The following is a 17,248-nucleotide window of genomic DNA, read 5'->3' as shown; positions in this document are numbered from 1 at the left end:
TTCTATACAGTGTCTTGTTATAAATGGCTGTGGCTAAGCCATGTTATGTCAGAGCGGCAGTGTTGAGTTTAATGGAGCATTATCACGATTTTGATATTGTACTCTGACTTTTGTCCCATAAAACCCAACCTAATGGATCGTGCCTGAGGTTCCCTTTTCCATTTCATTCACTGCTAAGATCTGGTGAAGTAGATTGAAGCTTTCTGTGTAGTTCATTTCACACAATGCGTAGACATATCACAACAGAAAGACTCCGCTTTGGAAACCACCAGGCATAGAAACTGAATTGTACGTTATTGCTTTGGACGGTGATCTTTAAAGTTAATGGTTAGTGACTTTGTGCTATGAAGCCTGCACATTACCTGCCAAATATCGTAAGAAAAAAAAAAAGATTTCCCTTTCTCATTCCATCAGGAATATGACTATAATGTGTATTTGCCTCATCGGCCCGTTATGCAGACATAAAATGTCTCACTGCAGTTAACCCTCGTCATTGCTGCAGAGGCATGACTGTTCCTTTATTCTGCTGGGTCTTGGAGACCTTTCAAACATTATGCGATAGCCAGCAGGCGATCTCCGCATTTCCTGAGCTGCTTCTCATTGCTGTATTTTTTGTTTCTTAACAACTCTTTTCAAAATAACCCTTAATGTGTTTTGCATGTGTAAAGTCAGGTCATGTTTTCTTGGCAGTATAAAGTTATATCTCAGAATGTTCTAGATTCATTATTTGTTATTATTGTTATTTTTGCAATATTTCTTAATGGACCAAATTGAAAATTATTCATAACACCTTAGACCGGGCCACCATGGAGGTCAGGTAATGCGGATGTAGAAAATGACCCGTGAATAATTCTGAAGGCAAAGATTGAAGTTTCTGCCATTGCATCACGTGCAGCCAATATACAGGTGTGATAGCCATTACCCTGGTTTCAAAAAGAGCTGCAAAGGTCTCTGCTTCAAATGTGCCCTATGAATAATTTTCACTTTGTACCAATCAAAGGCAACGCCGCTTGCATATTTTACCTCAGAAACACACACGCAAAACAAGACTCACCGCAAGACCATTCCTCTTTCTTTTTATCTGTCTACTATACATCATAAAAAGTTAAGGCTACAGTGAACCTTCTGCCACTTGTTAAAAAGTAATGGCTGATGGCGGCGGCGATCATCAGCGCCCCTCTGCTGTTCTAGCCGGCTAAATTGCTGCAGGATCTTTCCCCGGGAGCAGCTGAAGAGCTAAAGGACCAGCCAAGCTAATGAATCTCCCACATATCTGGGAAGTCTCAGTTCCCCTCTGCATTTGTTTATTTCCAAGCCACAGGTTACTTCTATTTAACAGTGAGTTTCCTTGCTGCAAGGTCTTTTGCTATATTTATATAATTTACCTTCCATGCAGCCTCTCGCAGTGGAGAAAATTACAAATGATAGTTAATGTTCGCAAAGCAAATAGATCCAGCAGGGGGGGATGAGTCTGAAGCCACCTTAGCTGATTAACAGCATACTGTAGATTTGATATTATGTTTTTGTTTGCAAAAGATAAATGTGCTTTGAATGTAAATTCCCTTGGAAAAGATTCAAGGTGTGACTGCTCTTCTCTATGGAGCCGGTGGAGAAAGACAAAGGTGATGGACAGGCCACATAACACATATTCAGACAGTCGCATATTAAAATGTGCAAGAGACATTACCAGACGTAGACTTGAGCCAAGTGCCCTTGTCAAATACATATTCCACACTCTTTTTTTATTTTCTCTTCCTTCAAAAATAAGCCTGTGAGCTTGGAAGGCTCACTGTATGGAAAAGTTCCTTTTTGCAAAAGCGATCGTTCTTTTCTGACAAGGACGTTCCAGTGTCTGAGGGATAATCAATTCAAAGGTTATAGTTGGGTAGAGTCAAACAATTGTTCTAACATTTTTCGTGATTATGTAGCCATAGGTTAAACTATTCTGTTGGTTTCCACCGATGATATTTTAGTTTAGCTCTAAAAGCAAATATCATTCCCTTTAATATTTTTTTTTTTTAAATTGGATTGAAGGTAAATCCATAGGTAACTGGCACAAATTGGTATCCAACTCACCTCGAGTTGCAAAGCGTGGGTACTTAACTACCAGAGCAATTAAATATCGCACTGCTGCAAAAAAAAACTGCACTACAAAGAAGCGGTCCCTGTAATCCCTAATGCTGCTGTTTTGGTACTTACCCCTGCCTGGTCTACCCTGGGCACATGCCAGACCTGAGTTCACACAGGTGCACTGCCACCAACTTTGAGGAGATGCATGTAGAGGGTTCATATGACCAAGAAGGGAGGTAAAGTCTACGGTCTGCGATCACAGGCCGTCGTTGACTGTGGCCACACGGAGAGCTCATGCATACAGTATGCCAAACATTGGTCCCCGTGCAATGATCGATGGCTGCAAACAGACCATACAGATGAAGCCAGCCTCATCTAGCCATCTCTGGATAGCAATGGTGAGCCATGGCTCACCAAGGCCTATTGTTCTCAGCTGCATTACAATAGCTAGCTAGATGAGGATGGCTCTATCTGTAATAAGGTCCTTAGTATCACAGACTTTGCACATTGCACTGGTTTATTTACAATAGCCAGCTCCCAGCTCTTGGTGTTTTTATCAATAAGACTTGCTCTAATGCCAAATTTATTTGTTGAATACGGTTTTCTTTTTCTACAGAAAGTATAGGATAAAATCACTGAACAAAAAAAGGTTTTATATTGCTAGAAACTTTTTTGCATGGTCCGTTGAGTCTTTTAAATTGTTACCCCCTGCTGTACAGTCCTCCACCTGCAGATAGTGCTCTGACATAGACTGTCAGTACATAGCAAAAAAAATTTATTTGGATGTATCCATTTCTGAAAAACAAATTATTGTTTGTTAACAGTACGATTTTGTGGAACTTTTGGAAGGAAGCAGATTAATTTCAAGAGAGAAACGCAACCTGCTGGAGTCTGAGAAGGCTGCTCGGCTTCCAAGGTCTGTCAATTTATACGAAGCTGGCTTCATCCAGTATCTGAATTCTGGAATCTGGCACATAGCATTTTATAATGATGGCAAAAACCCTGAATTGGTTTCCTTCAACACAATAATAATAGGTAAGTAAGCCACCTACTCTAACTGCTATGGAAAAAGTGTTCTTTTTGTACTAATAGCTATGATATTAAAACATAGAAACATAGAATTTGACGGCAGATAAGAACCACTTGGCCCATCTAGTCTGCTCCTTTTTTAAACATGTTACCTCAAACCATATTTGATCCTTATTTTTTGTAAGGATATCAATATGCCTATCCCAAGCATGTTTAAATTGTACTACTGTATTTGCCTCTACCACCTCTGATGGAAGGCTATTCCACTTATCTACTACTCTTTCTGTGAAGTAATTCTTCCTCACATTTCCCCTGAATCTTCCTCCCTCTAGTTTCAGTGCATGTCCTCGTGTTCTGTTGCTCCTCTTCCTGTGAAGCATGTCTCCCACCTGTACCTTGTTAAAACCCTTGATATATTTGAAAATTTCTATCATGTCCCCCCTTTCCCTTCTCTGCTCTAAAGTATACATATTTAGATATTTTAGTCTTTCCTGGTATGTTTTGTGATGTAGGCCATGCACCATTTTAGTTGCTCTTCTTTGTACAGTCTCTAATGTATTTATATCCTTCTGGAGATATGACCTCCAGAACTGAACACAATACTCTAGGTGAGGTCGTACCAATGGCCTATACAGTGGCATTATTACTTATTTCTTTCTACTGCTGATGCCTCTCCCTATGCAACCAAGCATCTGACTTGCCTTCTTCATTGCTTTGTTACATTGCCTACCTGCTTTTAAGTCCCCTGAAATAGTGACACCTAGATCCCTCTCTTCCTCAGTAGTTTCCATTATAGTGCCATTTATACTATATTTAGTCTTTGGATTTCTGAGACCCAAGTGCATGATTTTGCATTTTTTGGCATTAAACTGTAGTTGCCATTCTCTTGACCATTTCTCTAATCTACCTAGATCCTCAATCATTTGTTTTACCCCTCCTGGTGTGTCTACCCTGTTGCATACCTTTGTGTCATCTGCACAAAGGCACATTTTACCCTCAATTCCATTTGCAATATCACCAATAAAGATATTAAAAAGCACCGGTCCAAGTACAGATCCCTGGGGTACTCCACTTGTAACCTTTCCCTCCTTTGACTGTACTCCGTTTGACTTTTATAGTTGTACTTTTTTCCTCTGTTTCAGGAGTGTATTATGTGCATAGAAAGTATTCAAATAATAAAATGTAGTCTAAACTAATATAGGGCTGGCTACTCATTGGTGATTATCTGCATCAAAAACACAATACATGTGATATACACATCATATGTTGTGGCTGGTTTTGCTTGCATTTGTGCACACGTCCAGATATAAGTGCAATGCCATTTTTCCATTCTTATTAATGGCCCATGCGTTTCAGTGGGGTTTTCAGTGTGTAGATTCCTCTTGTTAGTTGCTTTTCCCAGGACACCTGTTGGGCTGTGTGTACTGTTTTAACATAACTTATAGTAATTTTTGAATGGGTAACTTTGCATTATATCATTAATGGGCCCCAAGACAAATATAGCATGATAAATTAAATAAACACACATTTGTTAATAAACTTTTTGTTATTTAATAAAAAATCTACCTATTTTTTTCTTCTTGTCCCAATGTAATCCAATAAGAATTATTGTAGTTTTAAATCCAATTGAGTTTTTGATTATATTAATCTGATTAACATTTTTTTAATAACAAGAAATATTCTTTAATAACAGGTTAACTAATATATATGAGATTCAAATGTGAAGAAAAATCTTTCTCTTTGATCTACTCAGCCAATCCAAAGCGAGCTTCCCGGCAAGCTTTGATTAACTGCCAGTGGAGTTACGAGAGTTCTTTGACTTTCTCAGTAGTGATTCCTTTAACGCTTATGGAATGTGCATCACTGCATTAAAAATGCAAGTTACAGTATATGCAGCATTTCAATCCCAGCGGTTATATCACTACCTACAGCGTGGAAGAATGGAACTGTAACGAATTGGCAAATATTTTACCTATTTTTAAAATCTTAAAGTATGTAAAAAAATGTCTGCTGCTAGGAGATGTCCACATGTTAGTTGAATCTGACAAATGTTCTTAGTCTATACAGTAATAAAGATGGTACTTCTATGACTTTGTGTGTTACATTAGTCTGACACCAAAGGAAAGGTGAGACCCCGTACAATAATACCTAAAATATATTTTTTCAGCTCACCTTTTTGCTGGATTATATGGAGAGTGAGGTCCAAGTTCACTGCAGGCTGTACAAAATGACTGACTTACATTAACGTCTCATCTAATTATGGTATAACTATCTGCTAAGGCAGTGGGCAAGAATGTCATTTTAAATTAGTCATCCTGCATTGAAAATATGTGACGTTCCGGATATTCTTGTTATAGTAAATTGAAACCCTCTAATCCAATCCAGCACAGGCAGCAATTATAGGAAATCCGTCAATATTTGCTTTCTTTGAATTACTAAGTAATTGTGGCATTGCTTGCCCTATGGATAGGCTGGTTACGGTATAAAGGGTAGACAATGTCTAGTCTGACCACGAATGGTCGACAGAGACTTAAAATGGTCAACATACCCAGGGTGGACATTGAGAAAAAGTTGACACAAGCTTACGGCCAATATAGACATGGTCGACAGGAACAAGGTCAAAATTAGTTTTTCACGTTTTAGGGTGTCTATGTTGACATATTTCGATATAGACACAGTATAAGTGTACCGCGTCCCCTTGCATGGCTTGCTGCACTCGCCATGCTTCGAGCACGGTGTCTTGCTGCGCTCGGCAGACTATTAAATTCCCACTCCTATGCCCATTTGATTAGTAAATTAGGAAAAACCACCTTTCATTTAAAGAAAACTTCACAAACTCATGTAGACCTTATTCATGCCGACTGTGTCTATGTTGACCATAACTGTGCGTCAACATTGGGTATGTCGACCATTCCAAAGTGTCGACCTAGTCACTGTTGACCATTATGGTCGACATAGTGACTGTCGACCTAGACATTGTCTACCCAGTGACCGCATACCGCAGAGGCCTAACCGTTATCATAGGACAAGCAAGAGATAGGGTATTAGCTGAAAATCTGGATTGCAGAAACCCAGCAGGTCTCACATTTCAATGCTTGTATAAATAGTTTTAACACATCTGTTATTTTGCAGAGTCCGTTGTGGAATGTCCCAGAAATTGTCATGGAAACGGAGAATGTGTTTCAGGAACCTGTCATTGTTTTCCCGGGTTTCTAGGCCCTGATTGTTCAAGAGGTACACAAATTGGTTTTCTTTTGTTAAGTAAATACAACCAAGGCGATGAACACTAACCATCAGTATGTGAACTACAAGCGCATGAGATGTCATTATTTATTTGCTTTATCCTTTGGTGTTTTCTTCTTATAATGTTTTCTACTACTTGTGTAAAAAAGGAAAACTGTTTCATTTCTTTTCTTGTCATGTTATATTTCACAGCAGCCTGTCCTATATTGTGTACTGGGAATGGTCAGTACGCCAAGGGACGCTGTCTCTGTTACAGTGGCTGGAAAGGAACAGAGTGTGACGTGCCCAGTACTCAGTGTGTCGATCCTTTGTGTGGTGGACATGGAATTTGTATTATGGGATCCTGCGCGTGTAACTCTGGTTATAAAGGAGAAAACTGTGAGGAAGGTAAATAGAATTGTTGTGTTAGCAAAAGGCAGCTTATTGCAACCTTTCACTGCTAGCTCCTTCCCTACTCTCATGTCTGCACCTTGTTCTGTTTTGAGGATTTTTTGTATTGGGCTATATAAACAAGTATTATCAACAGAAGTTCCTACACTCTTGAAGGACTGGGGCTACCTGTGCTCAGAGATGAGACCGCCTGCCATTGCCAGCAGATCTGGCAGGTGCCAGGAACAGCACAACGTTAACTGCCCATGGGGATTGTGCAAGCAAAAGGCTTTGGCTTCTAAGGACTGCACCGGCAGCAGCCCATAGTAGTCAGCTTTGGCTGATTATAAGGCAGGGAGTGCATCCCTCAGGAAGCCAGCTCACAGCTAATCACAGCCTGGACTGGCAGCCCCAGAGGCAAGAAACACTTCCCAATGAGACTGTCTGTCCTCCAGGTGACTGGCAGATAGCACTTCCAGTAGGAAGTCACTGGCAGTCGCAACTGATTCCCTGAGGGTGGTGGATTTTACTAGGGGGAGAGGAGGCACCACTAATTAATTAGACTTTATTTCTAGTAAAGGGGTACAGGTGCTCACCTAATCTTACCTCCGGCTTGCCTTATCTCCGCAATGGCCAATCCTGGAATAGAGATGTTGGTACCAGGTACCGTTGAGTGTCATTAGTAATGAAAAGAAAACAGTGATAATGTTTTATGGTGATTTTAATACCTTTTGTTAGAGAACATATAAATTGCTTTCAGTTAATCCTTATCTAAGCATTCATAAAATGTGCCAGTAATGATCTGCAAAGAGAAGTAATTCTTTCCAATGCACTTCGCAGTCGTCCAGAACCTAAATTACACTGAAACCTGATACATGGCTGTCGGCATTACCAGATGTAATTAGGAAATCTGTGATGCTGTTACGCGGAGCATAGACCATTTTGTCTTCGCTTCTAAGAAAGGAAGCCACCATTTTCTTTCCGTGATCAAATTGTTTTTATTGATTTGCATGTGCAAAGCAATGCAATTAAGTCCCTGGAATTAAATTTTCAGACCATTGACCCTACAAGTGTAACGTTTTATTGAGTCAAATTGCTGAATTAAGTCTCATCATCCAGAGCACATTAATGGCAGTCCAGGAAGATGCGGGGTATTCAGCTGATACATTACAACGGCGTAATTGTCTGTTGGAATGGTCACATTAAGCCTTGGACAAGGTGAGACAGTGAGCCTACATCCCACTCTCTGTGCTGCTCACACAGGACATGAGATCACAGTGAATATAGTTGCACTGTGTCACTGCTGATAGTAAAAAAAGTAAACTTTACTGAATTTCTATAATCGGTACAATAAAATCTTAGCGTGAAAGCCCTATTTGCTTGTGTGGACAATGTGGAAATGCAGTGGATGTACAATACATTTATTCTTTATACTTCTCTTTTTTTATAGCTGATTGCTTGGATACCATGTGTTCTTATCATGGGGTTTGTATTCATGGAGAATGCCACTGCAACCAAGGATGGGGAGGTAGTAACTGTGAAATCCTGAAATCTATGTGCCCAGACCAGTGTTCCGGCCACGGCACATACATTCAAGAATCTGGAAGCTGTACTTGTGATCCCAACTGGACTGGACCCGATTGCTCAACTGGTAAGAACTGACAGATGGGGCTTATTTATGATGAGTAAATAACAATTCAGAACATAAAAGGAGAATTTTTGCTTTAAAAAAATAAATAAAGTGCAGGCAGGGCATACGGTCACTGGGTCTACAAGCATTAGGTCGACAAGTATCAGGTCAACCACTGAAGGTCGACATGCATGAAGGTCGACATGGGTTAGTTCAACAGGGTCATTAGGTCAACAAAAGCATTACATCGACATAGGGGAAGGTCGACAGTCAAAAGGTTGAATTGGGTGTTTTTCACTTTTTTTGAGCCGACATGTGCCGACAGGCGGTATTTTATTCCCTGCCATCCACTATGGCTTGGTGGGAGAATGAAATAGTGTTCCAACATTCGGGACAAAAAAAGTGAAAAACTCCATGTCCCCCTTTTGACTGTCGACCTTCCCTATATCAACCTAACTGCTAAAGCAGTGACCAGCTAAGTCTGTTCTTTGGGGGTTATTCTGGTTCACTCCTTCTGGCAAATTCCTTCTCAAATGGACAAAACCATATGCACTGCAGGTGGGGTAGATGTTACTTGTGCAGAGAGAGTTAGATTTAGGTGGGGTGTTACTTCAAAGTGAGATCTATATTGCAGTGTAAAAATAAAGCAGTCAGTATTTTCCCTGCACAGAAACAAAATAACTCACCCAAATCTAATTATCTCTACACATTTTACATCTGCACCCCTGCAGTGCACATGGTTTTGTCCATTTAAGAAGGAATTTGCCAGAAGGAGTGAACCAGAATAATCCCCTTTATCTCCTTCACCATCATCACTCACTTGGGGAACAAGGAAATTTGGTGGATAATTTAATAACAGATTCATCAATATATTATGCCTACAGCCCAAGTTATTGTAGCATTTCTTCACTCAGCTGACAGACTTGTCTTATAAATTCCCACTGAAATAACTGATAACTGCAACTCAGGGATGTCACATGTCCCAACACTCATTATTCAGACTGTATACATATTTATATAAGATACATGATAACTTCATCCTGGCTTGTAATTCATGATGAAGAGAGTTTAATATCTATCAGTTTTATGTAAATGTTTCTGCCGTTCACTTGTCCCATGTTGCAAGCTAAGATTATACATGTTATAAAATGCATCAATAATAAGTGTTACAGTGGAATAGCTAATTATGTGACATGAGTATACAATATGGGTCATGGATAGCAATGATTTTATTATTCAAGATGTGTGAATACAGGGGAACCTTGTGTAATTGTCTGAAAACCTACCAGTCAATGATACAGATTAGTAACATTTAATTGGACTGTGTAAAAACAGCATCTCTTGTAAAGCATTGCTTTGCCTGTATGTTAACAAATAACTTATATCATACTTGCCCACTTTTAATTTCACCTCTCCGGGAGAAGCCCGGAGAGGCAACACGTCAGGGGGGCGGGAGCAAGTCTGACATCACTTGGCCCCGCCCCCACATGCCGGAAAACTATGTGATTCGTGGGCCGCGGAGAGGGGGCGGGGCTTAAATGACGCAAAATGCAGCGATCACGTCATTTTAGCCCCGCCCTCTCTCCATGGACCCGCGATTTCAGGTAATTACACCAGTGGGCACGGGAGGATCGGGGGCAATTAGCAGAATGCGGGAGACTTGCCCACCTTCCCGGGCGGCTGGGAGAAGGACCCGATTTCCGAGAGGCTCCCGGCCATTACGGGAGGGTAGGCAAGCCTGACTTAAATGTTCCCCTTATGGTTCTAATAGTGTAATGGTAAAAGTCAGCTCCTCTGCAAACCAATACTGCACTACAGGGGATGATTTAGTATGTGAGAACAGGTTTTAGAGTGTGGTCGTGGTGCATTAGCGTTGCACTCATGCTGCTTTCACATTGCCTAAAAGTTTAAGACCCGGTATTTCAAAACGGTATTTAAAAAGGGTCTGAGCCACTAAACCCCTTTCACATTGCAGGTGAAAACAGTTTTAAATAGCATGTGAGTACCATTCACACATTCAACCAGTTCAATCCCCAAGGGACGCGTTTCAAGTCATAGAAATAGAGCCGTTCACACTGCATAAAAAACGGCTCTGAAGTGGCTAGGACCCTGCTTTTTAACCGTTTCAGAAATACCTGTATTTCTTAAACGGTTAAAGCACCCTGGAGCTTTCACACTGCCGCTATAACCGTTTTAAAAGGAAACAAATGTCAATATACCATTTAAGAGCTGCAGTGTGAAAGGGGTATCAGTGTAAATATAAAGATATTTTTTACGTTAAAAGGAAACATTTTCTTTAACAGCATAGGTGAGAATTTGCTCTTATCTGGATTTGCGCTTAATTCTAACTGAATCCCTAAACTGATCAGCAGAGCTCCTCACAGTAACTACAAGAAAAACACTTTGGCCTCTTCTCTGTGTACATATTTTGTTTGCATTTTGCAAATGTCATGATGACCATTTGAAGATAAGAAATTCTCTACATCCAAAATGATACTTTTCTTTATATAAAAGCTCCACTTCTGCCCCTGAGGCGATCCCCGCCATGTGTTTAATCATCACACTCATTGCTCACCATTCCTATGGGCCTCTGTTAGACAGTCTCTATAATCTATGAGCCCCCATCAGGGCCGAATTGGTCATTTGGCAAATCTGTTAATTTCCAGAAGGACCAGTAGCCAGATGGGCTAGACTGGCCACTTGGAAGCAATGAAACTGCTCATTTGGCATGCATCGAGATATGGTGTGACATGAAGCCACACCCATTGACCTGTGGTGTGCCCCAGTGAGGCATGACCACATCTCTTTTGTATTCACTAACAATGCTAGGGGCAGCTAATTGGCCCCAGACACAGCTTAAAAAAGAGTAGAGATCCTTGATTGCATGGCACTTCAATCAGGATCTACTGTACAGCACACCTCTCTTCTAAGCCATTATCTTTCAACTGACTGAGAGTCTGACCAGCAGTGGACCAAAATTACTGTAATTACTGACAAGCAGCTGAATTGCAGAGGAAGTTTTACTGTCAGAGGGTTGCAGATTAAATTTTTTTAAATTAGGCAGCACGGATGGTGTCATGGGTTCGATCCCCAGCGCTGAGGTCATGGGTTCGATTCCCACCTTGACTCCAACTGTGCGGCATTTGTTTATACTCCCCGTGCTTGCGTGGGTTTACTCAGGGTACTCCTGTTTCCTCCCTCAATCCTAAAATGTACTGGTAGGTTAATTGGCTCCCAACAAAATTAACCCTAGAATGTCTGTGTGTGCATGTATAGATTGTAAGCTCCACTGGGGCAGGGATTGATATGAATGTGTAAATATTCTCTGTAAAGCGCTGCAGAATAAGTATGCACTATATAAGAAACTTAATAAATAAATAATACATTTTGAAAAATTATTTTAACATTTCATGATGTTTACTGTTAAGCGTATAATGTCAATGTCAGTCCTTTTGTGTACTGTGAATCTGGCACTTCTGGCAAGTGTTAGCTGGGCCGATGGACTGATGTGTTGGTTTGTGTTGGTTTGGCCTAAAAAGCCTGGCTGAGCAGCTTTGCTCTGCTATACATACACAGAGAGCCTGGGTCTGGCCAAGCAACTCCACATTCCTGCACTCTGGTTGGCTGCCCAGCACATAGATATACAGGGGCGTACCACAGGGCCAGGCCCCCCTGAGTCATGACCATATCCCATTTGTCATACACGCAGATGGTTACTGGAATGCGAGGGACCTTTTAGAGCCCCCGTGTATGTCCCTGGCCTTCTGAAATTCTGGTGCATCTATAGAATGGAGGGCTGTCAGTAGGCAGTAACCGTGAGTACTCTTAGGTAGGCTATTTTAAGTGAGGGTATGCTGGCAGCGTTGATGGAAATTTAGAGTGTGCCTACATGTTGTGAGTGGCTAGAAGCAGTGTGGCAGGAGAAATAAGACGCATACAACTCAATATGCACATTTTGTTCTGTGGCTGTGCTATTATGGCCCCCTTTGCGTTCAATTCTGCATTAGCGCCTAAATGGTTAATCACAATTTTGAACTGGCGGTGACTGTACGCATATCCTGAACCTACGTCACTGTGTCAGACTGATGTTTTATTGCTTAATTTATTAACACAGCTAATGCTACCTTAAAACAGATTAGATTTCCTGTTTTAAGTGTAACCTTTGAGGCTCACATAGGCTTAGAACCAGGAGGTGACCTTCAGACATCTGTAATCACGATGCAATAAATCTAAACCTAGCGAATGGTTTGTTCTGTTGCGGAAGGGAAGAAAATCCTCCCCTCACAGTGTATAGGTTGAAGATCAGCACAGCTTCCCTCTATCTTCATAAGCAGTCATTCCATTAATTAGACCTTCAATTCCACTTGAATTAAATTAGCTCTAATTAATAAGTTCATTACAAAGATTGACGCATCCTGTTCAAAGCTTGTGTGCTAAAAGCTGATAAACACCTTCACCCTAATGAAAAATTGATTAGATGGAACAAAAAAGGTACTAGTGAAATAAAACCCCTTTCTCTCCCACCGCCAAGTTGATATTCTGGAGCTTTGAAGTTAATCAAACCATCGCAGGTCTCTTAATAAGAAACTGAACCTACTGTAGATAGAAATGATTTTAAAAGAAAACAGAGAAGTCGGAGGTTGATTTCATAGAGGAATATGCTTCTGTGTTTTATCTTGCCATTCCAGCCAAATCGTAATCGGTTTTAGTGAAAGTAAATTTATCGCTAGAAAAGAAATGGCTTTTTCATTTGTTTTTGATGAAGAGATCTATTTGTTTTCAGCTGATCCTGCCGTTCACATCAGAGAAAATGGCCAATAGGTTGAGTAAAGCCGCTTATGTCAGGTCTCCTCCTATATAATGCTGTGTGACCTAAGTGTATGACATCATACTGTATGTGGCTGCACTAGTCTGTCCATTAGAGCCTGTCTGTAAGACCCAACTGTCAATCATACATCATATTTATAATCCTAATTTGTCATCTTGGCTGGTCCTATAGGGTATCCTAATTTGCAAAACTTCCGACACAGCTCATACAATAGACCAGTGCTGTCATACACCAAAGATGGATACAGAGTCTATGGATCAAATGCAATACAGTGTGTGATCTGCAAAGTACTAAGCCTTTGACAATTTAGCAAGAAGATTTAAAGCGGCAATTTTTTTTCCCGTCAACAATACACAACCTGGTTTGGCAGACAAAATATTGCTGCTTTACATCTTAGTGCTATATCACCATTGCTATATTGCTTTCAATGTTAGTGCTATGTCACCGAATTATCTATTGCATTTGGGCCCCACATAACAGTTTCCATGTGGCAACACACGTGGGTGGCTAAGTATCTTCCTTGCACTAAAGTAAACTGAATTTACATGACAGAAAGTCATTAGTACGGTGTTAAAGATAGCTTCTTAACCTTCCTAATATATTCTCCCCTGTTCATTTCATTTTTCACTTGTACGAATCTGTGCGTTATCTCTACACCTGCAGTACACCTACAGGGAGAGGAATCAGTAGCAGAAAAAAAGAAGTAATAATGCCACTTTATAGGTCATTGGTACGGCCTCATCTGGAATACTGTGTCCAGTTCTGGAGACCATATCTTCAGAAGGATATAAGTACATTAGAGAGTGTACAAAAAAGGGCAACTAAAATGGTGCATGGCCTACATCACAAAACATACCAGGAAAGACTAAAAGAGCTTAACATGTATAGTTTGGAGCAGAGAAGGGAAAGGGGGGACATGATAGAAATCTTCAAACATATCAAGGGTTTTAACATACTACAGGAGGGGAATTTTCTTCAAAGGAAAATAAGTAATGGAACATGAGGACATGCACTGAAACTGGAGGGAGGTAGGTTCAGGGGAAATGTTAGAAAGAATTACTTCACAGAAAGGGTAGTGGATAAGTGGAATAGCCTCCCTTAAGAGGTGGTAGAGGCTAAGACAGTAGAACAATTTAAACATGCTTGGGATAGGCATATGAATATCCTTACAAAGAAATAAGGATTAAAAAGGGTTGAGATTACCTGAAGGATTAAAAAAGGGGCAGACTAGATGGGCCAAATGGTTCTTATCTGTTGTCAAATTCTATGTTTCTAGTAATGATTTGAACCGCTAAGGGTACAACACATCACATAGGTAAGAGATACAATTCTTGTAAATGCATTAGGAATAAAAACCACATAATGCAAATTAATTAGGAGTATAGTTTAAATATTTAAAGGAGTTCTTGCTAAATATTTATTAGTGGATAATAAATAGTTAGATGGGTAGATTGGCACACAGTAGCAGATATTTGAGTAGATTGGCACACAGTAGCAGATATTTGGGTAGATTGGCACACAGTAGCAGATATTTGATAAATATAAGCCATTAAATAGAACTCTTCAGGGCACAAGTTCTGCAGAATGGGTCCTAGTCTTATAAAAAAGGCTCATATCAGTTTGTTACTAGTATAGACGTCAATGCATATTACCTGTATAATATGCTGTATAATGTATGCTATAATAACAAATACAGTGTTGCATAATATACAGTAAACATAAAGGAGAAGGGTCATTACCTGAAATGTGTTAATAGATGAATAATAGTATACTCTAAATAATGTATTAGTGTTCACTCTAGGAATTTCTTTAGGGCAGGGAGCTGACCACCGGGTAGGGCACTTTTTCAATCGGGAGGGCACATTTTTTATTAGAAATGTAAATTAGAAAAAAATAATTATATATACAGTATATATAAAAAAAATTGGGTACTTGTGTAATTTCACGGCGGCAGGCTACGCTACGTTTTCAGTGTAGGCTAAGCTACGTTGTCAGCGTAGTGTCCGCGCGGCAGCCCTGCGTAGTCAGCGTAGTGTCCCCGTCAGGCAGTGTATTCACCGTACTGTCCCTGGGAGCTGCAGCTCTGTCCCCGGCGTCCATGGCAAGCCTAGTGAGCACCTCTCACACAACGCCTGTAACCGCCAGATCCCCTGCGCTGGTGGACGCTGGTGGAGAGGCAATCATGCAGGGTGCCGGCGGAGAGGTGCTCCATCTGTCTGAGATGCATAAGCATCTCAGATGCTTGTGTGTCTCAGTAATTCTTGTGGCAGGGTACAGTAAAGTGTGGCGAGCGCAGTGAGCCACCAAGCCCAAAGCATGGCGAACGCAGCTCGGCTAGCCGCGAATGGGTGGGAACACGATGCTGATACTGACAGGGACGCCTGACTGACTACTATAACTACGTAAGCTCCGCAAATGGGTGGGAACACTACCCTGATACAGACAGGGATGCTGATTATGATGGCTATGCTGACTACACTGGTCGCGGGAACACTACGCTGATTCTGATAGGGACGCTACGCTGACAACGTAACTGCCGCCGTTAAACTACACAAGTACCAAAAATTGCACACTGCACTACGATTAAGCCCATTAAACATTGTCATACTCTGCTATGCCCATTACATATTCTGTCTTAATTATAATTACACATTATGCCTCTTACACCATAATGCCCTTTACACATTATGGCTTGAACCATAATATCCCTTAACACATGATGCACACCGAAAGTTCTCAGCGGCATGTGCATGTTAGCACGGTGGGAGTCAGCGTAAGGGCGCACAGTGCCACACACAAAAAGGGCAGGGTGCATATTGAGGTCTACAAAACAGGCAGGGTATGGCACCCACTAATGCTTCAAGTTTCAGTCCATCTCTCTTTAGTTCTCTTAATGAATGGTATTGTTAAAATAAACAATTTGAATGTTATAATTAAATCCAGGATGGTATTACCAGTTTGGCTGAGCCCAGTCCTATAGTTTGATTCAGTAATGGCATTTTTATTATATCCTCATCATCATAAATATGCCTATATTAGGTACGCCTTGTGTACAGGTGTGCATACCCCACATTGGCGTGAGTACACGCTCATTGATTGTTGCCTAAATCACAACCATTTGCAGAGCATATGCTGTGCAAACTCGCAAAACATTTGCTCTGTGGTGTAATCTGGAATTCTGTGGAAGGCTAAAGGTAAAATTGACTGTATTGTACAATCATGAGCTACGTGATAAAGAGCTTTATAAATAAAAGGAAGAAAATAAGCACAAAAGGCTTTAGAGCACTGGGCAGACCAGCAAGAGACCGTTCAAAAGGAAACAAAGGCATCAGATTGAGAAAGAATCTATGCTCTTTTGAATAATGCACCAAAAAGTCCCAACAGTTATGTATACATTTTAATAAAATATATTCATGGTCTGTGCTGATAAATCTCCGTGAACTTCTCATCCTCAGGACAGTGACATAACAGCCATCCCCTGAGATTAGAGGATCCGTTTTCATGTGTAACAAGGCAGATTATTATTTATATATGCTTTTTTATCTTCAAAAACTGTTGTGAACTGTAATTCAAGAACAAGGTAGATGCGGTTTGATACCATAAAAGGTGGATGCATTGTTAACCAGATGGAAACTGTTTAAATGGTCAACGCAATTTAACTTTAAGGTTTTGCAGAGACTGCTGAGCGGTACACTGATGCTTGTTGATACCCCAGGGGTTAGCTTTTCACCGGGCCAGTATGAGGGGGTTATGTATGCATTTACGCGACCCAACTAGTAGCTACACACATGCACAGAGAAGCGGGAAGCAAACTTCCATTTTCATTTTCAGTGTATGTATGTGTACAGTATATAAACAGTATATATATATATATATATATATATATATACTGTATATATATATATATATATATATATATATATATGTATGTATAGCGTTTTTTTCAGTAATTTGCCTTCATAATTGCTATTCTGTTATTTGAATAGAACAATCTCTATGGGAGAGCAGAGATAGCTGTCATCAGCAAAACATGGGCGATCTGGGCAGTGACCCCGTTCACGAGTTGTACACAACCCCAC

The 17,248-nt window shown here is 40.5% G+C and overlaps 1 protein-coding gene across 18 annotated transcripts in view; it reads left to right on the top strand.

Annotated features, from left to right (window-relative positions):
* Positions 1-17,248, top strand: part of TENM3 (teneurin transmembrane protein 3) — a 2,716,013-nt gene that overhangs the window by 2,549,168 nt on the left and 149,597 nt on the right. For all 18 annotated transcript variants that reach the window (XM_083170719.1, XM_083170736.1, XM_083170731.1 and 15 more), the window contains 4 exons: positions 2,895-3,105; positions 6,232-6,333; positions 6,535-6,729; positions 8,162-8,362. In XM_083170719.1, the coding sequence (XP_083026845.1) occupies positions 2,895-3,105; positions 6,232-6,333; positions 6,535-6,729; positions 8,162-8,362 (709 nt within the window). The remainder of the gene's footprint in view (positions 1-2,894; positions 3,106-6,231; positions 6,334-6,534; positions 6,730-8,161; positions 8,363-17,248) is intronic.

Source organism: Crinia signifera, chromosome 1 (assembly GCF_055691185.1).
Source record: "Crinia signifera chromosome 1, ASM5569118v1, whole genome shotgun sequence".
NCBI lineage: Eukaryota > Metazoa > Chordata > Amphibia > Anura > Myobatrachidae > Crinia > Crinia signifera.
Note: the sequence above shows the minus strand (reverse complement) of the source record. Positions and strands in the feature narration are given on the sequence as shown.